This window comes from Drosophila takahashii, chromosome 2L, assembly GCF_030179915.1.
Source record: "Drosophila takahashii strain IR98-3 E-12201 chromosome 2L, DtakHiC1v2, whole genome shotgun sequence".
Lineage (NCBI taxonomy): Eukaryota > Metazoa > Arthropoda > Insecta > Diptera > Drosophilidae > Drosophila > Drosophila takahashii.
The window spans coordinates 4,293,907-4,321,807 of NC_091678.1; the positions used below are offsets into that span (position 1 = coordinate 4,293,907).

General features: G+C 41.6%; 6 protein-coding genes across 8 annotated transcripts; 2 read left to right on the plus strand and 4 right to left on the minus strand.

The window, feature by feature from the left end:
- Positions 1-3,528: 3,528 nt before the first annotated feature.
- On the minus strand, positions 3,529-4,727 carry LOC108063951 (odorant receptor 23a-like). Its single transcript, XM_017151237.3, has 2 exons — positions 4,012-4,727; positions 3,529-3,955 (listed from the first exon to the last, which is right to left on the minus strand). Exons 1-2 carry the CDS (start codon positions 4,725-4,727, stop codon positions 3,529-3,531), a joined length of 1,143 nt encoding a protein of 380 aa, XP_017006726.3.
- Positions 4,728-5,190: 463 nt separating this feature from the next.
- LOC108063982 (odorant receptor 23a-like) lies at positions 5,191-6,506 on the minus strand. The gene is made up of 2 exons (XM_070211488.1): positions 5,728-6,506; positions 5,191-5,674 (listed from the first exon to the last, which is right to left on the minus strand). The coding sequence occupies exons 1-2, from the start codon at positions 6,441-6,443 to the stop codon at positions 5,251-5,253; spliced, it is 1,140 nt and encodes a 379-aa protein (XP_070067589.1). The 5' UTR covers positions 6,444-6,506; the 3' UTR covers positions 5,191-5,250.
- A 307-nt stretch (positions 6,507-6,813) lies between these two features.
- Positions 6,814-7,636, minus strand: Prosbeta4R1 (Proteasome beta4 subunit-related 1). Its single transcript, XM_017151273.3, has 2 exons — positions 7,480-7,636; positions 6,814-7,426 (listed from the first exon to the last, which is right to left on the minus strand). Exons 1-2 carry the CDS (start codon positions 7,607-7,609, stop codon positions 6,882-6,884), a joined length of 675 nt encoding a protein of 224 aa, XP_017006762.3. The 5' UTR covers positions 7,610-7,636; the 3' UTR covers positions 6,814-6,881.
- Positions 7,637-8,634: 998 nt separating this feature from the next.
- LOC108063950 (uncharacterized) lies at positions 8,635-12,693 on the plus strand. 3 transcript variants are annotated; one of them, XM_070215503.1, is made up of 3 exons: positions 8,635-8,924; positions 8,993-9,773; positions 9,828-12,693. In XM_070215503.1, exons 1-3 carry the CDS (start codon positions 8,756-8,758, stop codon positions 12,619-12,621), a joined length of 3,744 nt encoding a protein of 1,247 aa, XP_070071604.1. In that variant the 5' UTR covers positions 8,635-8,755; the 3' UTR covers positions 12,622-12,693. The 3 variants fall into 3 exon arrangements, with proteins under 3 accessions (XP_070071604.1, XP_070071606.1, XP_017006725.3); XM_070215505.1 differs by having other exon boundaries at positions 8,993-11,013; positions 11,070-11,223; XM_017151236.3 differs by having other exon boundaries at positions 8,993-12,693.
- Positions 12,694-12,797: 104 nt separating this feature from the next.
- On the minus strand, positions 12,798-13,331 carry LOC108063949 (uncharacterized). The gene has a single exon (XM_017151235.3). The coding sequence runs from the start codon at positions 13,242-13,244 to the stop codon at positions 12,813-12,815; it is 432 nt and encodes a 143-aa protein (XP_017006724.3). The 5' UTR covers positions 13,245-13,331; the 3' UTR covers positions 12,798-12,812.
- Positions 13,332-13,668: 337 nt separating this feature from the next.
- On the plus strand, positions 13,669-15,409 carry LOC108063973 (casein kinase I). Its single transcript, XM_017151263.3, has one exon. It carries the CDS (start codon positions 13,751-13,753, stop codon positions 14,705-14,707), a length of 957 nt encoding a protein of 318 aa, XP_017006752.3. The 5' UTR covers positions 13,669-13,750; the 3' UTR covers positions 14,708-15,409.
- The last annotated feature ends 12,492 nt before the right edge of the window (positions 15,410-27,901 follow it).

Consider the following 27,901-nt stretch of genomic DNA (forward strand, 5'->3'; position numbering starts at 1 on the left):
TCTGTCTGGTTCTTGTCCTTTACTGATTGAGTTCTGGCAAGGCGTCGGCCATTTTATGGCACCCTTTTTCATGTCAGTTGCAAAAAAGCCACGGTTTTTCGCTGGCTAATTAAATCATTAAATTGAGGTAGAAAATTGGTTAGTTCCTGGGAAATAGGACACTCTTTTTTATAGTTTTTTGGGGGATAAGTTCCCCCATTCAAAAAGTATGCAAAACCAATATGTTCTACATAACCCCCCGCACAACCAAATCCGGGATCCACCACTTCACACTGGTTAGGGAAACACCCCACCTTCAACCAATTTTAATTGCTTCATAAAGCAAAAACACCTCTGGAGGTAAAAAACTAGTGACGATCGCACCTTTAACATGAAAAAGTGGCGAAATCAACCTTATAACTACATAAAAACACTTTCCAAATTTGTCTTTTTCGGCACTCTTGAATGAAAAACCAGAGAGAATGCTATAGTCGGGTTGTTGTCCCGACTATCTAATATCCGTCACTCAGCTAAAGGGAGTGCGAACGCTGTGTCGGGTTGGTGTCCCGACTAATAATCGTAACTCAGCTAAAGGGAGTGCGAGGGAGATAGATATATAATTTTTGATTGCGTATAACTTTTTAATGAATGGTCCGATTTGAAAAATGTCTTCTACATTTTGATATGTATAAATATACACAACAAAATTGCATTTATACTTCTCGGAAATCTTTAAAGATGTGGGCGCAGGACCCATTTTAAAATCGTTAGTGGGCGATTGTGGGCGTTAGAGGGGGCGTGGCGCTCGGCTAAAATAAACTTGCGCTGCTTAGGAAGCCAAAGAATATGTGTTGGAAATCTCAACCTTCTAGCTTTTGTAGTTTCTGAGATCTCAGCGTTCATACAGACGGACAGACAGACAGACAGACAGACGGACAGACGGACATGGCTAGATCGACTCGGCTAGTGACCCTGATCAAGAATATATATACTTTATGGGGTCGAAAACGCTTCCTTCTAGCTGTTACATACTTTTGCACGAATCTAGTATACCCTCTTACTCTACGAGTAACGGGTATAATTAATGTTCAAGAAAAATAAATAGAAGACTTTACGAGTTCGGTACATGTCAATATGTTAGTTGATCTAGAGACGTAAATACCGATCTCTGTAACTTATGTCACTTATGTAAACGAAGACTTAGTAAATAAAATCAGTTTTAACACAGAACTCAAAAGTGGAGGTTGTTTTTTCATATTACAGGATACCCTTTCATTTTGGTCCTTCGAGCCGGATTGATTCCGTGCGGAACAGTTGGCGACACAATAACCCCTTTCAATGTCTGACTTTTAGTTCTGCGGCAATACTTATTAGTCTTCTCGCACACACTTCCGGTGCGATTCGTCACTATGTGGATTGCCGTCCAGAGTGAAGCAACAAAAAAGTGATGAAACAGCGTGTGTCTTTTTTCCCAAGTTTTAGCCCTTACATGGCTTTGACATTCGACCTCCAATCCCAAGATAATGATTTAATTAGGAAGTTAATAGCACGTGGCTAACAGTGCAAACGGCATTAAGGGGTTTATAACACATGCTACAATTGAAGCAGTGAAAGGAAGACCATAGAGGGACAAACTTGGAGTCAGCAAGACCCTCTGCTCGATGTTTTGGTGCATCTTATATATTTTAATGATCCACAAAAGCATTCAGCAGCGGGTATTGTTGAAGACTTACTACAGCTTCATCGTGTCGAACTCAGTCGTATTCAGAAAAAAAGTTCAAATAAGTTAAATACTGTAAATACCAAGTTTTTAACATTTTATATATTTGATGGGCCAACAAAATAAAGTATGTTTCATACACAATTGTATAAAATTTTCCATAGACGCGAAACTTGTATCTAAATTTATTTAAGTGCTTGCATTTAATTACATTTTTTACTTTAGCTGCTTGTCTGTGTTGACGAAATGGTTTTTTCTGTCCACCATCAAGGTGAAAAGGGAGTAGGCTCCCTTCCAACAGGCCACAAAGGTGCTTAAAAGAATGGGCACCAGTCTGCCGGCGAGAAGGATCTGCTTTCGCTTGGTGCGCTCCTCCAGGATCAGCATGTATCCACGATAGGTGGCGCTTTGGTCCATCCAGTTGCTGCAGAAGACCGCGTAGTGCAACTCCGCAAAGCTCTCCTCCACCCTGGTTCCGTAATAGCACAGTGGATATGTTTGTACTGTGAAGGTTAAGAGAAAGCACACGTACTAAAACCGAATATATAAGGTACCCACTATACTAATGCCAATAACTAAAAGCTCCACTATCAACGGAAATCATGCTTTGTATAGATTCCAGTAAGCTAAGAACAATAAAATAATAAATAGAGTCTTTGATCCATAATTGATGTTGGAGGTGCGTAGAGTCAGCAACTGACATTTCTCGTAAATCAGGAACAAGGCTAAGGGAGCGAAGGAGTCACCGGAAAAGTAGTTTACTTGTAATGAGTATTTTCCCATTGGTTTAACCTTTTCAAATCAACCACAAAACACTGAATACGATTATCTAAATATTTATTACATTTATTAAATGAGCTACAAACATTTTCTGCTACTACTTGTTTTGTCGACGACTTCTCTCCGCCATCAAGGTGAAAGAGGAGAAATCCCCCTTCCAACAGGCCAAAAAGGTGCTTAAAAGGATGAGCCCAGTTTGCCTTTGAGAAGATCTTCTGTCGCTTGATGCGCTCCTTCAAGAACAGCATGTATCCTCGATAGGTGCCGCATTGGTCCACAAAATTGCTGCAAAAGACCGCGTAGAGTAAATCCACAAAGCTCTTCTCCGCCCTGGTTCCTTAATAACGCAGTGGATATGTCTGCACTGTGCGGGCCAACGGAATCGTAGAACTTTCTGTCCGTTAGGGTCTCCACATAGAATATCAAGCCAATACTAATACTAAATACTAACACGATACTAATGCCAATAACTAAAAAGTGCACTTTAATCTGATAGGAAATCGTAGTTTAAATTAACTTCAGTAAGCTGAGAAAGAAACTATAATATTTAATGTATAACTATAAGCTGAAATCTAAAGTAGTGAAAAGAATAACCCAAGTGGGAAACATAAAACTCTGCGACACCCACTGGAGGATGTTTTGCACCAAAAAATCGTCCAGTGGGTCTCGCAGAGTTTAATGTAGCCTTCCTGGGGTCTTCTTTCCACTGCTTCAGTTCTATCATGAGCTGCCGGTTTTATAGCACCCTTCATTGACAGTTGCTCTATTGGCCACGTCTTATTCACTGGCAAATTAAATCATTCTCTTGGGGTTGGAGGTAGATTGTAGCCACGTAATGCAAAAAGCCTGGGAATAAGTACACACTCCTTTTAAGTATACCTTTCTATTTTCGAGTAAGGATTTATATTTTTTTCGTTGAAAAGTAAAAAATAGGTGGATGTAGTATAGAATACTTGATAACGTTTACTAGCCGTTTACTATAAGAGCTAGAAAGTTAAGATTTATTTCATAAAACTGAATACACATCACTACATTGATCGTGCGTCTAGTTAAAAAGCGGTCTGACCATCTCGGTTGGCCATCAGGGTGAAGAAGGAGTATGCCCCCTTCAAGCATGCCAAAAAGGTGCTCAGGTGTATGGGCACCAGGTTGCCGGCGAGAAGGAGTTGCTGCCGCTTCGTGCGTTCCCCAATGATCAGCATATACCCTCGATAGGTGGCACTCTGGTCCACCCAGTTGCTACAGAACACTGCGTAATGGAGCTCCGCAAAGCTCTCCTGCACAACTGTTCCATAGTAGCACAAAGGATAAGTCTGCACCATAAGTGCGAAGAGAACACATACGTAGTAAATCCGATCCGATAAGTGCACCACATAAAATATCAGTCCAAACAAGGTAACTGCGATATTAATGCCAGTCACTAAGAACTGAACCATCATCGGATAGGAAATCATGGATTGGACCAATTCCAGCAAGCTAAGAAAGAAATTAAAATATTAAAGGTATTAATAAACTAAACAGGTAGTCCTTACCTGTAGAGCGTGTTTTGGTCCCTAATGCAGTTTACGAGGTCCCGTTCATTCTTTTTCAGATTCTTAAAACGATAACCTATGCTGGAAATCCTTTGGATCAGTAGTTGACATTGCTCGGACACCATGAACAATGCTATTGGAGGAAAGGAGTCGCCTGCATAATTCTGCACAACATGAAAGAACATCGCGATCTCTTGAAAGGCCAAGGCTCCAGTATAGGCAATTATGGAATCTTTCCATTCGAAAGGAAGCCACATGGGTAAGGGCATGGTGCGCCCACTTTCGAAAATAAAAGGAACTGCCGCGCTGATAAGCCCAGAGGCATATGAGATCAGAACAAGCTTGGACATCCTTTGCATGTGCTGGATAATTCTTCCATGCCGAAGTATCTGATCCTTTCCCGATACCCGGTCATCCAGCTGGCCAATAAGCATCTGAATTTCGTCCAGTTTGCTTAGTTGTGGAACGTACAGAGAATACTTTAGGAAATTGGCCATTGCCACGATAGCCAGGCTGAAACTGAAGTTATTTTCCAACGGATCATCGAAGCTGAACAGCACCATCATTAACATGGGTACTGGCAGGAAAATGAAGATGCACGAAACGGTGGCCCAACTCTTGTAGTTACCCTCGCTGAGATGTAAGGCCCCACAGATTCGCCAGGCCAGCAACTGGTTGCGAAAATAGTCGATCTTGAAGTTCTTGCTGAGTTTCATTCTGAATGGCACTTGACTTTTCACTGATTGAATTTTAGAAGGTGGTTTGCCATTTTATAGCACCCTTTTCTTCCCACTTGCAAAATTGGCCTCAGGCTATTAATTGGCAAATTAAATTATTCTTTTGGGGTAGGAGGTAGAATGCAGTTTTTTCCACAAAACTACGTAATGCAAAACCCTGGGAAACAGCACACTTTTTTTTTTAAATTACACCGGTTAATTGTGAATTAAAAGGATAAATTTAGTTTGTTTAAAAGTATGTAACAGGTAGAAGGAACGTAGATTCTTGTGGTTCCTGTGCAGTTTTCTTTCATCACAGAGCCACGCCCATTCGAACGCCCACAAACCGCATAAAAATGGGAGATTCAATGATGATGTTCCTCAAACAGTTGTTTTTTTAGTCTCTAACATTTGACCAATTTACTTATAACTACTATATTTCTACAGTACAATATCCTTGTGTTTGTGTTAGCTACTCGTGTGCTACTACTTTTTATTTTTGTCGCAATTTTTTCTGTAAGTCTTAAGATCCCCTGCCGCTTCTGTTGACCATCAGGGTGAAGAAGGAGTAAGATCCCTTCAAACATGCCACAAAGGTGCTTAGGTGTATGGGCACCAGGTTGCCGGCGAGGAGGAGCTGCTGTCTCTTTGTGCGCTCCTCCAGGATCAGCATGAACCCTCGATATTGGGCACTCTGCTCCACCCAGTTGCTGCAAAACACGGCGTAGTGGAGCTCCGCAAAGCTCTCCTCCACCTTTGTTCCATAATAGCAAAGCGGAAATGTCTCTACGATGAGGGCCACCAGATAGCACACGTAGAGAAGGCGATCATAGAGGCTCTCCACATAGAATACCAGGCCAAACAAGTTAGTCGCGATATTAATACCAATAGCCAGAAACTGCACCATCATGGGGTAGGAAATAATTGCTTGGATCAAATCTAGTAAGCTAAGAGAGAAATTATAGTATGAAATGTATCAATAAATAAATAGTGGAATTACCCGTATAGCATGTTTTGGTCCTCAATGCACTTGACGAGGTCCTGCTCATTCTCTTTCAGAGTACTTGGACCATATCCTATTTGAGAGATCCTTAGGCTCAGCAGGCGGCCTTGCTCCGTAACCAGGAACAAGGCCAAGGGAGGAAAGGAGTCAGCTGCACAATTTATAATGATCTGGAACAAAATTCCGATTTCCTGAAGAGCTAAAGCTGCGATGTAGGCAACCGTTGAGTTTCTCCAGTCGAAGGGGAACCACATGGGCAAAGGCAGGCTGCGCTCAGTTTCGAAAATAAAAGGAACCGCTGCATTGATAAACACAATACCATATGTGATCACGAATAACCTAGACATCCTTTGCATGTGCTTGGACATCTTTTCGTGCCGCAGCAACTGATTCATCCCGGTAACCCGGGCGTCCAGCTGTTCAATGATCCTCTGAATCTCGATCAATTTGGTCAGTTGGGTCACGTACAGCAGGAACTTAACCAGATTGGACTGCGATGTGATCGACATGATGAAGTTGTAGTTATTCTCCAAAGGATCATCGAAGCTAAACATCGCGGCCATTGCCATAGGCGTTGGCAAATACACGACGATGTTCCAAAATAAGGCCAAGCTCAAGTAGTTTCCCTCGCTGAGTTCAAAGGAGCCACTGAATCGCCAGGCGAGTAGTTGGTAACGAAAGTAGTCCATCCTGAGGATTTCGGCGAGTTTCATTTTGTCTTCGTGGGGTATTCTCTTCACTGATTCGCCTTCTGTTGGTGTTGGCCATTTTATAGTACCCTTATATGCCACGTGTACTTAAGTGTCAAATTAAGTAATTATACTGGGGTAGAAGGTCGAATATAATTCTTTCTAAGTCACCACGCTGAGCCAAATCTTGGGAAAGGATACACCTTTTATGGGTGCACTTTTATTCTTACTATTTTTTTTAATTCTTAAGTTTTGTAGTAGGTAACTAAAAATATTTATATTTTTGACGGCAAGGTAATTCATAAAGTGCTTTATAAATTGTAGTTCTGCGTTACGTATTAGATGATCATGAGATGTCTTTTGTAGTAAAGTAATTATTTATTATTTTAGTATTTCTCTAACATATTTCAACTCTTAATCATATTATTTTTAAAAAATATATAAATCTCTATTCTGATATCATTATCTCTTTGTCGGGGCATTGTCCATTATTCGGGACCTCAAAGACTGCTGGTTGATGGGATTCATCTTGGTAATGCCCTCTCGGCTTATCATGAACACATCGAAGTTGCGCAAATTGACAACGAATCGCTTTTGAATCTCGAGCACACATTTTTCGATTATACTGTAGGCGGTGCGCATATCCAACTGTGGATTGTAGAAATGCTCGAAAATGGGAGTGCAAAAGTTGATGCCACAGCCGTGGCCACCGAATCGGATGGGCACCGCGTTGCCCAAGTGGTCGATGTAGGTCAAGTCTGGACCGGTGGTGGGATCGAATCCGCCGACCAGCATGGAAACCTGGTACTTGACGTTGCTGCGCAGATAGGCGGACAAGTTGGTCCGGATGAAGTGCACCGCTCCGCGAACAGTCAAGTCATAGCCGTTGGCCACTTTGTAGAGATCCAGGTTGCGGAGTATGAAGTCCGAGAACTGCAGGCAGTCTCCGCCGTCGCCCACCGCGGACAGCATGGAATAGTTTGTCAGACGGTGGATCTTCGATTTGTCTATAGATATACTTTTTCTTAATTTTTATCTTACGCTTCTAGGGTCCACTCACCATCATCCAACCACATCACAGACTTTGCTTTCATGGTATCTGAGGCCAGAATAACGAAATCAATTCCCTTAATGCCCAAAATCGTCTCCATTTTAAATATTTTCCAGCTATGTATTTGAATTTGACTCATTTTTCGCTAGCCTACTTTGTAATGAAGAGGCTTTAAAATCTCTTAAGTAGAAGTAGGACATGAAAAAAAGGATGAAACCATTATAAGTGATTTTAAAATAATTATGTTAAGATATTCTGTGTTAAAGATTATTTCATAATAACACTGAAAATATATAATTAATACCAAAACGTAAGACATACGTGGCCTGAACCTAATAAATTACTTACTTGTCGATAATGGCCCCATAGTCTTCCCCCATAGAACATTACGCATCTGTCGCTTCTCATTGCATTTTATAATGTTCGGGGGTCGTAAGTGTCCTGCGCGTCCTGTCACCATGTCCTTCCATCTCCCCCCCAAAAAAACACCCAACCAATCTCGTCGGCGTCCATTTCCGTTTGGTTTGTGCCACCGTCGGGGGCACTTAAAAAGCACTTAGTTGTGTTTCATTGAAATAATTTTCAGCATTTCCGCACTTGAACACGATTTTCATTATCCGCGAGCTGCATTTTACTATCCCCCATTGTCTGCACTTTTAATGTGATGGAAATTCGCGCCATTCTGAATAATTATCGCATCTATTTGTGAAATGGAGATATTTCCGCAATTAAAAACATATTTTCTAGCACCCTTCAAGTAATGACGACCATTCCATCCTCATCCAGATTCTCATTCTCGTTGGCGCATCCTTTGTGTTGGCCATTTCAGGCATTTATCCTGCAATTAAATGCGGGACCTACAAACAGCGAAGGAAGCGAAAGTTAATGGCCTTCGTTGGGATAATAAAATGAGTCGCCAGGACCCGGTGTTTACCTTGGTTAAAGGATCTTGGTTGCCTAGGCCTCATTTTGAGCAATAACTTCTCACTACGAAAGAAAAAAACCATATAGAGAAATAAAAATGTATAATGCAAGTTATTTTTAAGAGAACTATATTCTAAAAATCGTGCCTGAATATTTCACGAAATAAAAATCGACAAACCCAAATCCCTTCTGGCCAATGAACTATTTTGTGAGTACGAAGTGATAATTAATTTAAGCACACATATTTGAAAAGAGTATCAAAAAAAGGGAGCCAACTGACATAAACAAACAACCGATATGAATTAAATTTGCAGTTAAATTTGTGATGACTGTAGGGGCATGAGCTTCGCGGCTGGTGAAAATGTCATTTACGGTGACGAACCGGAGTTTAATCCGATTTGAGAGCGCCAAGGAGGAGGATGAATGGAAGCGGACATTAATGTTTTTCAATGTCGATATTTCGGGGGGAGTGTGCTGCGACCACCGAAACGAGATTACCGCGCCAAGGACCTCGGACTGCAATGGAAAGCGTGAGTTGATTAACGACATTTGCCAAACGTCCACTAACTCGAATATATACCCGAACACAAATGGACAGGACGAACTCCCGGCGGAGGATTGAGCAATCCAATTACGGAGAGTGCGATGTCATTTGGGGCACCAAATAAATTCTATGCTCACGGACACGGTGATTTTGATCATGGGAATTATAAGCGACGGACTCCTGGCCGGCGGAGAGATAACTCTGCCTATTCCGACAGTCCTCGTCACTTTCATTATAGAATGATTAAACCAGGACGTGGTCGTGTCGAAACAGGCTTAGTTTCTCCATCCCCATCGGTCGATTCTGCGGACTATTTCGGCAATATCAGGAGCTGTAACTACAATCCAGACTTTGAAACTGAAAGGGAGTACGAACATTATTATCCAGATGAAGCATATAAAGCAGAGAAATACGATTATTCTAAAGAAGCGCAGGAAAAAGCGAAGCGAAAAAAAGAACCTTATTCCGAATCCAGATATGAAAGTCCTTGTGATTACAATTCGAATGCTCGGAGTTCAACACGGAGACACTGTGAAGTACCTCGCACACTTCATGAAAGATATTATCTTTACGATAAAGAGCCCACAGAGGAAGATTACAATCGAGCTTATAGAGAAACTCTTTCACGTGATTTACGAACGATTACTGATCGACCGAAAAGAAATGGCGAGTATAGACAAACTTCGGGATATATGCCACCGGAATATGCTTCAAATTATCATACCCATAACTACAGGGAACATGAAAAGGATAATGATTATGAGGAATCCTATGACCTAGAACCAAACTACGAGGAGCATTACGACGATCAGTCTGATGAAAACTACCAAAAACAGTATGAAGAATTACTCGATTACGATCAACGAGAGTATAATGAACCCATCCGCAGGTCACTTCATCCAACCCAATTTTCAAAACCCCAACAAAAGTATTACAAAGTCAAGTCTTCTTCAAATAAGGACATTACCGACCCTTCGAACTACCCTACAAAAATATACAAAGCTGAAAGAGAGTATAAATTCAAAGATTATAAGAAACCTGAAGATCGCCAATCAAGATATAAAAGACGTAAACGATATTACCAGCCAGAGGAAATGCCACATAGAAAAAGTTGCAATCATTTTAAAGAGACTAGAGAGGCTCCCATAAAATACGACAGAATATCAAAAGATATTTTACGCCTAGCTCCGCCAAAAAAATATCAGCAAAACACCAAAAAATATAAATTTAATGAAGAAGTTTCGGAAAGAAATAACCACAATAAGATCGATCACGATATGCAAAGATTGGAAGGAAACTTTAGGACAGTACCTCCTCGATATTTTGATAAGTCATACAGAGAATATGATAATCACAAAACTAGGAGACATCGAAAATCCATGGCGGATCGAAAAAAGTCTGTTGAGTTTGTTCGTTTAACAGACTGTAACGACGGCACCGAAATTCCGCATAGAATTCGTGAAAGCAGCCAAACCCCATCGTCACTATTTTTCACCATTGAGATACCCTATAAAAAGAAGGAACGGAAGTATAACTATCCCCAAAAAAGTGAATATGTACCAAAAAGATCGGATTCAGGTTGTGAAACTTTCGCACGTATTTTTAACTCTGCTCCTGTGACATTTAAACCGCGAACATCTCTTTATGATATTGTCAAGGCTCGGAAACGAAAATCCATGAAGCAAAAAATATCGGGATTCTTGAAAAAATCTAGAATATGTTTGACGCGATCAAATATTTTTGGAAGCAAATCCAAAGTACTAAGAAACTATAAGCCAGTACAACGTCGCCTAAACTGTGCTCACATAGATTGTGGAAATAATAAAAGCCCCGATTATATTATAAGCTCACCAAAAACAAGTAACCACTCCTTGGAGTCTCAAAATAAGAGAGTTCCTATTCCCAGCCCGTCTTTAGGAAATGCATCCCAAAGATACTGTGCAAGGAGGGGAAAGGGATGTCATTATCCCACTGTTTACAGGGGAAAAGGCAAGCAGCTCGCTGAAAATGATGATGAGATCTACCATGAGTACTCCATGTACAATGTTTTGAGTACAACCAACCACAGATCGAAGGTAAATAATGACCACTGCGATAAAGGATTAAGTAAACGAAATAGTCAATATTTCAGACCCAATGCTGATCTGCGTACGAAGAGTTCGAAGAAAGTATACAATCGCGTATCCAGCGGAAATTGCAGTCTTTATAGTGGGGATAAAGATGAAGATTCCATCGAAACAAGTGAAATAAATGTCTGCCTTACAATCCGGGCCACAGATGTGAGTTTGACTGGCAGTCCGAGGATTGTATCATCCAAGGTCGTGAGAGACCATGGGTTATCCTGTAACAACCACATCAGCAATACCATAGACCTTCCAAGACCTCCAAACCTTTCGGTATCGAGGCAATTTAGTGGTACCACAATATGTGGCAGCGATTCGAGCGCTAGTCAGGAAAACCGTTTCAAAAATGTTCGGTTTTCTCCGCCGCCCTCTGTTCACAGCAGTGGTTCCTCTACGACAAACAGTTCCAAAAGCAGTTCCTCAAGAACTGAAAGACCTAAGGAGTTTAGCAATAGGAAGAGCATTGAAGCGTGCTCAAAACCACCAACTCTTATCAGCGGTAGATCTTCGCAAAAACTTTTTCCCCGGCAACGAATCAGCACCAATTGGAGCCTGACGCGTCATTCGAAGACTTGTAACTCTCCACACGAATTCAGCAACAGCTGGACCCCCGATAGGTTAGAAAACAATTGTTCAAGACCTTCCCGACCTGGTTTGTGCCAGTCAAATACTATCGAAAAGTGTTCCAAACCACCTACTCTCTTTCAGAGTGATATAAACAAAAGGTCAAGCTTGAAAGGTGTAAATAACAACCTCGAAAGAACAGCACCAAAAAAGGTAATCTTGAAAACAAATAGCTCGAATAGTTTGGTAAGTGGTTCGGTAAGCGGTTCCGGCAGTAGTATTAAATCGCTTTGCTCATGCGGAAAACGGGAATCTCATAATTTCCCCAAAAGTGAATGCCACAGATGCCAGAGTCACAATTTTCAATTTGATGAAGATAGAAAAATTAAAGTCAGCCCGAGAAGAACTAAAAGTTGGCCAAGCCAAAGTCCCCGAAGCTTTCCAGCAGCTCCGATCCAAAAATCTTTTCCGAAGCCCGAATCTGCTCTCAAAGTCCCGTCTAAAAGTTCCGAATCGACAATAAGTAAACGCAGTTCCAGTAGTTCCAGGAATAATATCCAAGTCCCAACCAACATGCAGCTGGTTCGCTATCCTGATCCCATTCCAACAAGCTCAGGTGAACCTCAGAGTGAATATGCCACCAGTTTCACAGCTATGCCAAGTCAGGATTTAACAGAATCCAGTGTTCGCGGGGATCTATGTTGCCCGAAGTTGATAGAAGACTGGGATAAAGAGTCCCTTTGCCGGAGAAGCATTGTGGAGGAATTGAAACGGGAGTTGTTGCAGAGCTTCAAAACCGATCAGCAAATGGAGACTCAGGCGCCTTTTCTTCAACCCACTCCGCACATTATGATATTTCCCTGTGTTCCCGATGCCATGATCCAGTCTAATCCAAACCTAAATCCAACTTTATTCCGTAGACCCGAATCTGTAGTCTGCTGGACACCTTGCTCTAAGCCACAGAATCCTTTCTTAAGTTCAAGTAGCTTTGCTTAAAATATAGTTTCTGACTGGACTGTGTCTTAGAGCTAATATACAGCATATCTACAGAAAGTTTAAGGACCAGCAGCTTTCATTAAAAATATATTCTAGAACTCCTTGATTTATAAACCAATAAATGGCTAAAGCCAACACAAATAAAGTATAACATTAAACTAAAAAGAAACATTCAACTATATTAGGTTAGTTCAAAGAGTAAGCTTCTGGATGTCTGATAGCGGCATTCTTATTGGAACAGATAATGTTAAAACACCACTGGTTGTCAGAACGGCTGTAACTTTAGACTTATCCACATTTTGGGGCATATATATTTCTTGTTTGATATCCACATTTTTCTTATAGGCCCGAAGGTAGACGTGATTATCCTTGATCTGGATTGCTATGTTCCTCACCGAGAAATCTCGCATATCGAACTTCCAGGATATAAACTTTTGTTTTTCCGAGTTCTCTTTTGCAGAAGAACAACTATTAGTCAGGTCTTCGGTTCTATGGGCTTTATTCAAAATTCGACAGCACTCGAAAACATCTCTTTCCAGTTGATTTACTCTAAGTTCGTATTCAGAACGCATTAATTTAAACTCCTGGGTTAGACTTAGGCACTTGTTTTTCTCTGCAGACATTTTGTTTATTTTTTAATTTTTAAGAGATTTTTTTCTTAAATAATTTTGTTGTCAGATAAAGGAAGAGCCTCTCACTGAGAGGTAACCAAAGACTACTTAGATTATGTAAAATGTCAAAAAAAGTTTTGTAGTTTCACTAATAATTTAATTTAAAAAAATAAAATAAAAAAAAGCTTTTATAAAATAAGATCGCATAAAATTTTTTTTAGGTTTTTATTTTACTCTACAGCTTAGATGTGAACCGTGTGGACGCGATATTTTTTTCTAGCATAAGGTAAGAATTTAAGAGGCAATTCTACGCCTCTACTTAGTATTACCAATAAAATTATTATTTATTTATTTTGTATTTTTTATTTTTGCATGACCATTTGCAGCCATTCGAATACCCCAAAGCTCGATAGCCCCTAATCGTAACCACATTTATCGATAACTATCCCGCTGCAGCCCTGGGACTACAAAAAAGTGGAAAAAATTAAGTAGTTTTTGAGTTTTAAATAGCGAGAAGCATGAGCTTTCAGTCCGAGAGTCTGGAGGACTACACCCTGGGCCGGAAGATGGGCTCCGGCTCCTTTGGGGACATCTACGAGGCCACGCACCGGAAGTCCGGCCTGCAAGTGGCCCTAAAGCTGGAGCGCAGTGATATCGCCAATCCGCAGCTGCTCTTCGAGTACAAACTGTACAACATCCTGCGCCACGGAATGGGAATTCCGCAAGTGTACCACTACCACACGAACCACCGGTTCAACGTGATGGTGATGGAGCTGCTGGGTCCCTCGCTGGAGGACCTGTTCGTCCTGTGCCAGCGGAACTTTTCCCTGAAGACGGTGCTCATGGTGGCGGAGCAGATGATCGAGCGCCTAGAGTACGTGCACTCTCATCGCTACCTGCACCGCGACATCAAGCCGGAGAACTTGCTGATGGGTCGCGACGACTCCGGCCACCGGCTCTACCTGATCGACTTTGGCCTGGCCAAGCGGTACTGGGACGCGGCGACGGATAAGCATGTGCGACCCAGGGCGGGCAGCCGACTGACCGGCACCGCTCGCTACGCCTCCATAAATGCCCTGCGCGGAGGTCAGCAGTCGCGGCGCGACGACATCGAGGCCATGGGCTATGTGCTCATGTACTTCCTGCGGGGCAGTCTGCCCTGGCAGGGACTGACGGCCAACCAGAAGCAGCAGAAGCACGAGATGATCTGCGAGATGAAGCTGTCCACGCAGCCGGAGGTCCTGTGCGAGGGCTATCCGGAGGCCTTCTACCACTTTGTCGGCTACAGCCGGGCCTTGGGCTTCGAGGAGGAGCCGCACTACAAGGACATTCGGTACACCTTTCTGGCCCTGATGTACACGCTGAAGTTCCCCAACGACCAGATCTACGACTGGGACATCGTCAAGAAGCACATCCTCGAAGCGGTCGGTGCCAAGGATCAGGAGGAGGAGGAGGCTGCAGTAGAAATCGACTAGGTCTGTGGACCATGTACACCATGTTGTATGTTGAATAAAAACGTCCGACTTTTCCAGTGGCCTGTCAGAAATGCCAATTTAAAATACACAAGCTGCCAGCTACCAACTTCCAAAATGAGTCCAATTAACAAAGCTGGGATTTGTGCAACGTTTGCATTCTGGGCAGATCCGAGTTGCGAGTTTCTGGAGCAGCTGGCAGAAATGTCCGTCAGAACGGATGGCAGCAAAAGTCAATGGAAACTGCCAGGGGTGCTGCACAGATTCATTCACCGAGAGCAGGAGGGCTGGGCAACTTTCGAACAAATGGAAACGTAGCAAATGACAGCATCCAATTTACGTTTGCAATTAAACTGACACCGAACAGACACTTGATTTAGTCGGAAGGCAGCCTTCGGATTCGGATTTGAACTTGGCTCGAAGCTCGAAGTCACTTGGTTTTATGGAAATGTCGATTTATGGACGTGTGGCTAGCCCGACTAACCGGCCAGCAGATTTATGAATATGGAAATACACCAAATGGCTCTTTTATTTGCCTGTTTATGTGTGGCAGCTGACTTGACCGGCAGGAATCATCCTTCTAGCAGGGTGCGTTCTCCTCAGATAAGATTATCACTGCCTTGTGGCACCTGAACAGGCCCGTGTAGTCGGCCATCCTGGGGTAGGTCCTTTGATTTAGCAGGAGAAATTCCGATTTGGTTGGTGGTTTTCCGAAAATAACCTAGAGCTGATTTATAGATCAAAGATAGGAAGATAAGAACTGGAATTGTAGATTATAAACTCTTTTGGTTATTAGCTAAATCAATCAATTATAGCAAATATATTTAAATAATTTTTGATAAAATGAATATCAGATTTATAATTTCTGTAATATATTTTTTAGGGTTCTTAGGTTATTCTGTTGATATATATTTTATATTTATGCAATAATTATGTACAACTTATCTTGAATACTAGGTGTGAAGTTAGTGGTGCTAATGAGCCGTTCGCAGCTATATATCAGCGGACTGGACAAAACGGTGGTAGCCAACGCAAGGGAAATATTAATGCCGACTCCTTATCAAAAATGGCAGCAATCAGCACGCTCGCTTAGCACCTCGTTCGGCGAGTGTGGGAATCCCCCGGCCGGGCACTTTCCCCCGCCATTAATCCTGCGAAAGTGTGGAGCTGCAGAAGCGCTTCGTCTGTTTTTTGGGGAGCAGCAGTCGAGTGGGAGCCGGGCTAAAAGCCCCATCAAGGCCAAGTGGCGTGTCAATCGGCCATTAACATGGGTCAGGGAGCTCTCTCTCTCTGTGCCGTCGATAAATAAAAACAAACACCTAGATCGCCCACCACCCCCAATTACGCACTCCAAAAAGCCAGGCCAAAGGATGGAGAAACATGCCAGTCCTAAATGAAGCCGAAACTGATTGAAGAACTCAAAGAAAAAGCGGTCAAAGTGGAAATCTTTGCCGCCAGATTTTCCCACTCCCCTTCGTGTACTGCGGCTGAAAGAAATTTTTTCATTAAAAAATTAAATGCGGCAACACTTGGGAATTTGTGAGAAAATTGCTCATTAAAAGTTTTCACCTGGAGAGGCGCTCAAGGCGAATCTCGACACTAATTTTCTTTTCATGTAATTATGTGCAGCAACTGAAGAAACAGCTCACAGAAAAAAAGGAAAGCCCCTCTCTCTGTTATTTTCGCCGGCAATTGTTCGTCTGCTTGCATTTTTCCAGCAAGTTTTCCAGCTCGACAAGAAGAACTTGAGGTTGTTAATGCCAAAGGACACAACTTTTTGTGTGTGAATGTGTGGAAGAGTCCTGCCCTTGTTTCACTTTTTCCTCCGAGCTGCTGGGTGCCTGGGTTCAACCACTCATCGTCACGAATATTAGTCATCTTCATTTGGCATTCGCTTTGCACTCGGCAACTGGCAAATTGAATTGATTTTCGTTTGCCTTCCCCGGTAGACTCCAGTCGCCATCGACTGCATCCGCATCAAAGCTTAATATTGAAAAAATTATGTGCACAAATTGAACTTATAAATAAATCAAATCAAACTATCCTGTATTACGACAGAAGGAACGAAGTGGTTCCCAAGCGCATATTGCGTTCGAAATTGAGTTACATTTAAATATTTTCCCATTTGCCATTGCAAACGTTCTCGGAAATGCACGTGAAGGTCCAACGTTTTCCAATCCAAGTCCCAGCTGCTCTGACTGTTGAATTTCGAGTACTTCTATCCTCCACTTTGGGGTTGATTGTTTCTCAGCAATGGCCAGAGACTGGAAAGACGGAAATATGTGCAAAGTGTATACTTTATAAATGTGTTTACTTTACTTGAGAAATTTATTTTATTTTAAATCAATGGGAATTCCATTTGGTTTGGTACAAGAAGTAGATTTCCTCGCAAAAGCAACTAATAGTTTTACTGAAGAAACAAAATTGGCAAAGCAAAAAGAGTTATTAAACAAACTGAGTATTGTAAAATAAAGTTATTGAAGGTACCCGAAATAGTCCAAATAAAAAGTTGATGAATTTTGCGCATGAACTGAGTTGTATTTCACTTGAACCCTAATCCCCTATCGAGTTTAGCCAAATGCTTAATTGCATTAATTTATATCAAATAATTTCAATTTCCTTTAGTGCGTCGAGTGCCCAACAGGGCGTATAATTGATTTGATTTCCGCGAATGCCTCCGAAAATGGCGCCACCAATAAATCTCGGACAGCACAATGCTCCAGCGTTGGTATTGTGAATTTAAAATCATACGGATAAGATCAGGAATAAATTTGCATGAAACTGCATTTACATTCGCCACAAAGCCAAATCTTCAATGGCAAGTGGAAGAGTTTCGTTCTCCGCAAAACAGGGCCACCTGAACCGAATGCTCGCGGTGATTAATTATCTACATGAAAGCGTGCAATTTACAGCTTACCTTAAGCTCGCCCCCCGATCTGCCCCGCCCCCCGTTGTTGTATTTATGGAGTGTTTAGTTGTCTGGGCCCGATTTGAGCCCGGATAACCCGGCAAAGTTACAGCGAAACTGATTTCCATAGCGCACTTTATCTAAATTAAAATCAAAAACTCTGCCCAACCAGGGCGGTTCATTCAGCACGCCAATTGAGCCTCGGACTGGAAGTTAGTCGGGGTATATATGTAAGTGGAGTGGATATGGAGTACAGGATGTGTGGATATCTTCCACTTACCAAAAGCTGCTTGGAAGTTAGGTGGTTGTACAAATATTTTTGTTAAGTAGGCATGTAATTGTGCAGCTAAGTGTTGGATTGCTTAAATAAGTATATTCTTTTATATTATTTAGATAAATGCTATTTTAGAAAAATAAATTCTGGTTATAAGGCCTTTCCATATATTTTAGTTTTTCTAATAAAGAATTTACTTTTCTTATTCGAAAAATAATAGTTAGGGTATTTTCGAAACCATTCTCACTTGAAACCCTTCAGATCCTTGAAAATAGAGTTTTTATTTCGCTGAGGTTTAATTAACAAGATGATCGAATCTGATATTTTAAATGGAATTGCTTTCAGGGCTCAGAGGATGTCAAACCGCCACGGCCTGTCTCGCCTTTGACCTCAACTTTGACTCCAGGGCAGCGGGAGATGATGTCACGATCTGGGGCAGCCCAACTAAACCAAACTGCCCCCAAATCCCATTTCCATTTGGCTCTTCCAGTTTGTCAATGTCACCGGGAGTCAGCGGCTGTGTGCTGTTGTCCTCAGGTAAATGGTGTGTATTTTAATTTAGCTGCGAATAAATTGCCAACAATAAAGCGGAGGAAAATGTGTAATTTGTTTGGGTCGTTTGTTCCCAGTGTCATATCTCCGGGAATGTATCTCTGTGTCTGTTTCTGTTTCTGCGGCTGAGCGATGAGATTCTTATTTTAATTTTGATTATGTGCTTTCTTCTTTTCCGGCCACGCATTCCCAGCAGATTTGTATCTGTTAGTTACATTTACAAATTGCCTAACGCATTTATATTTATCCACCCCCAAGGATTGGATTCGAGAATTGAGTTGTATTGTGGTATGTTTATGTATATATATATTCAGCTTTTAGTATCTAATGGATAGTACTTAGAAGGTCTGTACCTCCTGTGATTGTTGGCCGCTTAGAAAAGCATTAATGGAACATATTTTGGGGAAATCAAACGATTTCTTTTTAATGCTTTTCTGACAGGAAGACATTTTGCCTAGGTTAAATTGTGTGATATACATATTTTATGACACTCAGCTGAGGTGTTCAATAGGTGCACTTTTGAAACTCTTAACCACCCCCTTTATTTTACCTTTCGAAGGCAAATCCTAATAAGATCATTTGCCGGAATGCATTACAACGAAATCCCCAAAGGAGTCTTCCCAACCAAGGGAGTGCCTGCCCACACACACAGGTTAATGTCCTAGGCAAACTGGGGCCGAGGACATCATCAGCAGGATGGAGAGCCGTAAGTCTTAGGTCGGCTTTACAATGGCCAACTTGTGGGCCATTAGCAAAAATGAAAACAAGGCCATCACCCGCACACAAACACACTCAAACACACAAAGGTGAGGCTGCGAAACGCTTATTAAAACGACACTTTGGCCCTGTGACAGGATGTGACGACACATCCTGGGTTGCCCAAGCCAAGGGTAATTTAGATTGCGTCTGCCGACGGGTCATAACAGACCCAGTTGACATGGAGGTTAAACGGATTAGGCTGGGATATCGCTTTCAGCCAAGTGGCGGTAGCTATGCACCTGCCACAGGTTTGGGCCAAGTAATTGCCAAATATTGGGGGAACGAGCCCAGTTCCCAAGTTCCCCTTCCGTTTCCGTTTCCGCCTCCCTCACGAAATTGAATTATTAATGCTGTTGTCATTGGGATTGGGCGCGTTGAAAGTTCGCGGCGAAAAATAGAACTTTTTGTCTGCGGACCACAATTAAGTTGTCAGTCCAAAGTCGGGGTCAAAAGCCTGGGCGTTGACTTTTGACTTTGATTGCAGGCGCAGGTGTGGCTGGGATTTCCCCACAGGATATTTGCCATCTGGGCGTGGGTTTAATGGAGGTGACAAAAGCCTTTTTTGTTTAGTTTTCCACGAGACCATTGAACTTTATTCCTTTCATTTCATTTGGTCATATTTGTATACCCGTTACTCGTAGATTAAAACGTGTATTTCGGAAAAGTATAAATGTAATTTTGTTGTATTCATTTATACCTATTCAAATGTAGAAGAAATTTTTCAAATCGCACCTTTAGTTAAAAAATTATGAGCAAATAATAAAAATCAAGGAGTCGCTTACGTGCTTATCTCCATCTCCCTCGCACTTCCTTTGACTAAGTAACGGGTATCTGTTAGTCGAGGCACTTGACTATAGCGTTCTATTTTGTTTGCTATTTTAATGTACAGCACATCGGATTGGTTGGCGATACTACCATTGTCATTTTATTAAAAATGCAAATTTCAAGAGAGCCAAAGGACTCTAGAGGGGCGCGATTACGCAGTTCAAGTGCCCGGGCCTTTGTTATGCATCCTTGTGCCGTTGTTGCAGCCCGAATGAAGTGCCTCTGCTTCTTGGCTGATCCTTGATCCTTGGCAGTGCCTGCGGGCCGCAAATGGAGAAACTGGCGGGGCGACAAAGTTGTCTTCAAGTGGGTGCTTGACTGGATGTTGCCAAACAGCATCCATCTGCACAAAGGTGAACGTGCCAAGTGGCAGGGGCCGCAAAGCAGGCTCCTCTTAGGAATGGAACCGACTCCCCGACACCCTGGGCAAACAATGGACAAATGTGTGTGTATGTGAGGTAGGGGCAGCTCCAGGAGTTCGCCACCCCCAAGACCCCTGAGGCGGGGACTCGGCTTGATTTTGTATGCTCTGCACTCGGCTGCATCTGGGAAATGAGTTGTATTTGAACTGTATGCCCGGAATGGCCATTAACTGCATGTCGGTCTACAAATGCGTAATGCGTTAATTTCGGGTTCCTGAGAATTCCTAGCACACGGAAAACAATTTGCAAAGTTTCTGTAGATCAATTCTATGGGTTTATATTTTATTGAAAGTGAAGAACATTTATATTTAGATTTTTTTTGGGTTTTCAAATCACTTATAATAGGGCCAAAAAGTATGCAAAGAACACGGGGCTTCTTTCAAAATTTAAATATATTGTGGCATACTTTTAAACACCTTTGTAAATAATTTTGGGATTTTTTTTAGAACCCACGGCAATTTAGTGCAATTTGTTAGAATTTTTCGAGTAGGAGCAACAATCTTTTCCCAATAAAAAATCTCTCTCTTTTCCCCTTGACTGCAAAGTAGGTAATTGCATAACCTCAAAGAAACACATTAGTGGGCACTCCTGAAAGTGTTCCAAAGGAGCTGCTCGACAGGAGGCTTTGGTGCACATACTTGTATGTTTATGGCTGGGGACGAGGACGAGGACGAGAACGAGGACCTGCCCGTCACCGAGGCAAACTAATTACGCGCCCCTTTAAGAAATTAAATGCATTTTGGCCCCGCCTTGCCGGCAATTTGAGTGCCAGTTGCCCCACTCGGCGGCTGGGTGAGCACATAATTGCCACTTGTCGCCGCTCCTCGAGAAACGCTTCTTTCGCCTCTTCTCCGAAAAGGAGAAATGCGAAAATAACAACTGCCTCATAATGGCAGCGCAGAAATCAAAAGAGTTGACTCGCAATTAAAATAAATTAAATATTTCAAACGTGAAATGAGCTCTGGTCCGCGAGTTGCGCCATTATAAATTTAAGGATGCGAATTTTCTGAAGCATATTTTGCTTAATTGAATTCCAGAGTATTCGTTGTTATTTTATAATTATGTTTATCACTACAAAATTTAATTTTTAAAGTTTAATATACTGATTGCAAAATAAATAAAATGATATTCTTAATAAAAATTCTTTCTATCCATTTTATTTTCCATGTGCACTTTTAGATATCCCAAACACTTTTCATATATACCACCACTATGCCACTTATGTCGCCTCTTTGGCTTTTCACTTATCAATTGTGGCAGCTTTTCGAGCGGATTATTAAGAATTTATGCCGGGTAAATATGGAAAATACAGCGCCATATTGGAATCGAACACGTACGGAGACGTGAGTTCTGCTCGGAGGAGCCTACGTATCTATATTCGAGGAGCGAGAACCGGGAATCGGGCATCGGGAATCGAGATGAAAATGGAAATAGTTTCCACCGAGTGACACGCATATTCGGCATGTACGAGTATGACACATGTTCTCTGGCTTATTTTATTAATCACACTTTTGCCACATTTCGGGGCCGCATTAAATATTAAATGGCAGGGAACCAAATGCGGATTATGCCCGGGCTGTATGGCTGTGGCTTTAGCTTTGGCTCTGGCTCGGTTTAGTTTCAGCTAGCCAGCATGCACAATAAATTGTATTTAAAATGAAACAGTCGCCCGGCATCTTCATTCATTCCGGACACGTGCGAATTCATTCAGGACGTGTGGCGTTGGCTCTGATCTCTGACATGGCAGGCTGGCATGGGAATGGAAATGCGAATACCAGGCAGGACAGGACTCGATGTTTGCCTTTTGACGTTTACAAATTACCCACAGCTGGCGAGCAAAATGCCAGGCCATTGTGTTTGCTCCTGCTCCTGGGTGCTATATTAAACGTACATATGTCTCGGGCCCCCGAAATCTCCACCTCCCGATCTCTCGGCCGAAAAACAAGTGCTCTTACATGTGGCTCAGTTAGTTTATTTTTTGCATGAATTATTCATCCGGCTTTGTCTCATCAAATTGAGCGACCTCGTTAGTCTCTAAAATGTCAAAATTTCTACTGCCAAACATTTGTTGTTTCAATTATTTAAATGTAATTTCCAAATTGCACTTTTTAAATTGTGTGCGGGTGTGCGTGCGTGGTGAAAAGAAAACTTTTCCGGCAGGTAAGTGTATTGTATATTATTTATAAACACCATTTGCATATGTCATGCGTTTAGAAAAGGCTTCCCATTCTTAATTAATATAGATTTGTCAAAAAAAAGGAGTTTAATAAACACAAATGAGATAAAAGGATAAGACTGGTTAGGTTATTAATTAATTAAAAACTGAAATTATTCAAATAAATATTTTTTATTGATAAATCTGCTTTTTAAAGTGCGTTCCTCACGTCGTATACGTTATATTGCAAATACTCCCCAAATTGCTACATTAATTCATGAGTTGGGCTGGATTTTTAGCAGAGATTCGACCCTCAGGCGGGGTCCTGGCGTTTATGCGAAAAGTTTAATCAACAAACTAAATCGCTTAGCAGCGCGAACTGTAACTAATTTACTTTGCGGGCTACAACCGTGTGAAAAAGTTGCGACCGTTTGCGCATCATAATGATAAAAGTTGAATGTCCCTACAGCTATACTTGTACAGGTGTACCTCGGTTGCGGAATATGGAATAAATAATTAGCAACCGAGCTGCAATTCATTGTTGCAGCAAAAATATTGCTGAATATTTCTTAATTGGTAGATGGGAAAGCCCTTATCTGCACACTATTAAAAAATATGAAACGAAGCTAAAACGAAAGCTTTAATAATTCTCTACGCTATACAAAAATTGAAAAACTTGTTATCCACAGGGTTTAAAAATAATTTATAAAGGTGTCTAAAAGTATGCAGCAATATATTTTAATAAATACATTTAGCTTTTCACGATCTCTATGAGGGTTTTCAAAACATTTGGGTTCTTTGAGGCCCCTTCTCAACTGATTGTAGTCTGTAGTAGTGCTGTTTTTCTGCCTACCCACCCAGAACTGGTATTCATCAACCAATCCCCAATCGAGGGCAGGGAAAGGCACATAAAAATGCGGATGAAGAAGCGAGTGAAGAGAGCTCTTGAATGGCAACATTGAATACGCATACGCTCGAGGAGTCCGCATGTTAATTAAATAGAAAGCACCGACGAGCTGGTCCCGATCCATTGCACTCGAAAGTCGAGTCAACTCAAGTCGAGGACCTTGGCTTCGTCCTGGCGAAACGAGGCCATTCATATCAATTTGTTTGGCTTACGCATTGAATTGCGGTTTGTGGATAAGCCTTCGCAGCTGGGAATCCATAGCAATATGCTGCTGCTCCTGCCCCGTCTCACTCGGTTGTGATCTCTTTGGCAGCGTCAAGTGCTACTCAAAATTTACAGAATTCATTTATGCAAATGAAGTGCCTTTTATGACGCCGAGAGATGAGATGCGGCTGAGCACTGAGTACTGACGACTGAGGACTGAGGACCACGACCATGATGATGATGATGCTGGGAAATACCGAGCAAAGTCGGCGAGCAGGAGAATGGATTGGAATAGAGACAAGACAGGGCGAGTAATGAATGAAAATTGAGCAAATTATTCAGTTCCTTTGGCGCAACAATTAAACAATTTACGTACATTTTCAAGCGCTCCAGCATTTTGCCAACTAATTACGCAAACTGCTGGCTTAAGTCGAACCAGGATAACACAGCAGGCGATGACTTTGTAGTTCGTTTTACTCCTAATGAACTCCTACGTGAACCCTCTTGATAGGTAAATAAAGGCGAGAGCTCTATGACGAAGTTTTAACTAGATGACGATGGGGTTTAATATAAAGCTAAAGTGTTCATGTAGTCTGCACTGAAACAAAGAAAAGAGAGTTTTATAAAGTACTTGTAGGAACTTAAAAAAAAGTAGAATATGTTATCGCCAAAATATCGAAAATTTTTAAATTAAACTATTTGTATACACTTTATTTCAGTTTATACATTCTATAAGATTTTTGTTTCTTATAATATAGAATCAGAATATTTAATTTCGCACTCCTTCGAGTGATATTTACGAGAACATCTTCAACTTGTCTGGCTTCTGTCAGCCGAAACAGCTTATTCACCCATATATTGAGAGCTGTTTATCTTGCTCGTCTGGCTATTCACTTGGCAGGCCATAAAGAACGCCGGCCAAGTCAATCTGGGCCCATCAATAAAACAATCAATAGACGCTGACAGCTGCAAATCCCGCTGGCCGGGTGAATGGATAACTTTTGCCGGGGCGCCCATTCATAAATTGACACATTATCGAAATTTATGGCAACGGCGGCAGATACAAAGGCGTGATTCGTTGGCAGGATGCAGGCAAATATCTGTACGAAATTAATGATGCGACACATTGGAAAAACAAAGGCCACTGCCGCACAGGACAGAAAACAGAGAACAGGGCACAACAGCAGACAGCAGAAGCAACAGTTGCAAACAAGCAAAATCGGTGCAAGGGAGGAGTTAATGGGGAAATGGGAAACGGAAAAGGGAAGCCACCCCCTGGGTTGCACAATCCCAAAAAAGGGGCATATTTTCGGGGTGGGGTGTGGTTACTGCGAAAAAAAAGGGAAAGAAAGCCTCCCCCTCAGGGGGTTGGGTTCAACACCACAAAGGGTAGGCAAACAATTATAAATAGAGATGACAAAAAGCCTGCATTGTCGGCACTATTTAAGAAATATATTAAACTTGGGTCCGTGAAAGACAATCTTCGTTAAACCAGCGGAGTTTTAAATCTCAAAAATTAGTTAAATAAAACGAATTTCATCTGCATAAAACAAAATCAATAGTTTTTTTTTGGAAACATTAATTTAATGCATACCTTTGAAATAGTTGATTATGATTGATGGTAATGCATTTCTACAATAAATAAGGTATTAAATATGTTGTTTTCTACGATTGATTTGCGGTTAATGTGTTTCAAATGTAAAAAAAAAAAAATTTAAATCAACATAAATATTAAATAATATTAATGATAATCTCGTGCACACTCAGTGGTTATTACATTGCCATTCCATCCCTAGTTTCAAATTTAGAGGGTTGTGATTTCTTGCCTGGGGTTCTCAGTGCTGACGTTTTTATTAAATTCCAGTAGCGTGCCATCTTCTCCTCCTCCGCGTTGGACATTAAGTTCACAAATTTTTTAATAAACTGGCATTCAGTAATGAAACACAATGGAACTTCCACCCCGCAAACGGGGCTGTCCAGCTTATTTTCCGCAGCTGTGGAGGGAATGTGGCGGAACGCCCCTGCACTTCGCACCACCCCCAATGGAAATTACTTGTTTTGCTTTGTTGTGGTCCAGAAAGGGGGAGTGGATTGCCGTTTGATGTATTAATTCGGAGAGCTCTACGAATGAGGATGAGGGTTGGGTATAAATTTCAAGTTGCTGCAAATAATTGTGACGTGAGCAAACTCCGAAAGGCACTTGGCAGACAGATGACGCCGGAGTGCGAAATGCCACTTCAATTGTCAGGAGCCTGGAGTTGGGAGTATAGAGCCAGACTCTAGAGTCGGAGTCGTCTACAAATGTTGTTCACCTTTTTACACGTAGAGAGCATCAACGTCAACAACTTTTTAACAAAGGCGACGAGTCCTAAAGACGGTGCAAGGACATCGCAGGCATGGGAGGGGGCGGTTATTTTCCAGGGGCTTTTCCCGGGCTTTCCCGGAGGGGCAACTCGTCGGCCAGACAATGGCTGAGCTGACTTATTCATGCTGCAAAGTTGGTAATGCTCGCAGAGACATAGACATCGCAAGGACTTCCGCAGAAATCATCCTGACACAACGCTGTTTGACATTTCGGCCTGAATTATTTATTCGCTGCACTTTCCACATTTTTCACTTCTTCTTTTTTCCCAACTTTTCCGGCTGCCCAGGGAATCGATGAGAAATGTAAACTTTTTCAGTTTAGTTTTTATTACGAGCTTTGGCCCCCGCTATACCGATGCATATATATATATATATACTATATTTTTTAGGGGAACTCTTTTATTTAATCAACAACTGACATCGCCCATGTGACAATGGGCGAATCCCGGTAAATCCCCGTTGGCCGGTACCTAAAAGCCCCGTGGCTGCCACATCCATATTATTCCGTGGATTTGTTGCATTTATGTGCATCAGAGTGGAGCACAGGTTTTGCAAACTGAAAACTGATTGGGGAATAGGGGAATAGCGGGCCACGGAGCGTGGAAAAGCTACAAGTTCTTTATTTCTCTCGATTTCCTGCTGACAAGCGGAAATCCATATGGCCCGGCACTTAAGCAAATAGCAAATGGGAAAGGCAAAATCGAAAAAGTTTCTTTATGTATATTGAAATTTGTTTGATTGTGTGGTTTAGAAATCCATTAGGTGAGTTTGTCCTTAATAAATGCATCCTTTGAATAGGATTTTAATCCCTTTTATTATTCTGGTGTAACAGAGGTTTGTAACAAATTTTAAAAATAATAAATCAACAACGATGGTGATTAGTCCCTTTCAACGTTTAGTAATCAATTATTTAATTAAATAATTAAAAAAACAACCAAAGTAGATGACAACTGACATTTAATAAGAGAATAGATGTTAATTAGCTGCGATTGAAAGTCATTCGTGTGCATTTCACATATTTATTTAACATAGATATTTTAATGTTTGGCAATCGAATTATGATTGATTCTTAATTAAGCAAATTATTGTTAGGCCAAAAGCCTAACTATTTTTGCGGCGGTGTGGTTTTAATCTGGGATTCCCCGGCGATGTTTGTCTAATTAAACCAATGCTTTCGGGGCAAAGTGGGCGGCGCTAATTAATGGATCTGAGCAATGTGGCAAGTCGGCGGGGATGTGCCCACATATATAGGCATTTTCGCGAGTATTTCGACTAATCAAACTAATTAGCAAATTATTTCCATTTGTGTGCGGCAGTGGGTGGGTTGGCTTGCACAAGTATTTGCATGTTTTTAGCAATTCAGATGGGCATATGTACACTGAACTGAATACATAAAGCCACCACCACCCGTCTTGTCTGTGTAAAAATAATTTATGTATGATGTTTGTTTTGGGTATAGGGTACTGGGTATTGGCAGTGAGTGGTTTGTACATTGGCCCCCAGTCGACGACCTGCTCGATTCCATTGAATTCGTTTGTAATTAGGGATTAAATAAGATTACAACCATCAATATCAATTATTTGAGCACGCATGTATTAGCTGTTCATTAGAATTTATGTACAAGAAAGAAACGGGGCAAAAACAATGATAGTGAAACAATACATTACATAAATTAATGTTGATTTAATGAACGGAATGCATATTCATTAGACCGTGCCAAAACCGCTTTGGGCTTCCGTGTATTTAGTTAATTGCAATTGAACTAAGTCGGTGTGACTTTTGGGCGTGGAAATCGCCATCATCGATTTTCTTTCCCCCAAAAAACGG

What these genes read in the sequence shown, in the direction of transcription:
- LOC108063951 (XM_017151237.3), bottom strand. Translation starts at nt 4,727, where the DNA reads ATGAAACTCAGCAAGAACTTCAAGATCGACTATTTTCGCAACCAGTTG. An exon ending in GACCAAAACACGCTCTACAG is followed by an intron (nt 3,956 to 4,011) that starts GTAAGGACTACC and finishes TTTCTTTCTTAG; the next exon opens with CTTGCTGGAATTGGTCCAAT.
- LOC108063982 (XM_070211488.1), bottom strand. Translation starts at nt 6,443, where the DNA reads ATGAAACTCGCCGAAATCCTCAGGATGGACTACTTTCGTTACCAACTA. An exon ending in GACCAAAACATGCTATACGG is followed by an intron (nt 5,675 to 5,727) that starts GTAATTCCACTA and finishes TTTCTCTCTTAG; the next exon opens with CTTACTAGATTTGATCCAAG.
- Prosbeta4R1 (XM_017151273.3), bottom strand. Translation starts at nt 7,609, where the DNA reads ATGAGTCAAATTCAAATACATAGCTGGAAAATATTTAAAATGGAGACG. An exon ending in TGTGATGTGGTTGGATGATG is followed by an intron (nt 7,427 to 7,479) that starts GTGAGTGGACCC and finishes GTATATCTATAG; the next exon opens with ACAAATCGAAGATCCACCGT.
- LOC108063950 (XM_017151236.3), top strand. Translation starts at nt 8,756, where the DNA reads ATGTCATTTACGGTGACGAACCGGAGTTTAATCCGATTTGAGAGCGCC. An exon ending in CTCGGACTGCAATGGAAAGC is followed by an intron (nt 8,925 to 8,992) that starts GTGAGTTGATTA and finishes ACAAATGGACAG; the next exon opens with GACGAACTCCCGGCGGAGGA.
- LOC108063949 (XM_017151235.3), bottom strand. Translation starts at nt 13,244, where the DNA reads ATGTCTGCAGAGAAAAACAAGTGCCTAAGTCTAACCCAGGAGTTTAAA.
- LOC108063973 (XM_017151263.3), top strand. Translation starts at nt 13,751, where the DNA reads ATGAGCTTTCAGTCCGAGAGTCTGGAGGACTACACCCTGGGCCGGAAG.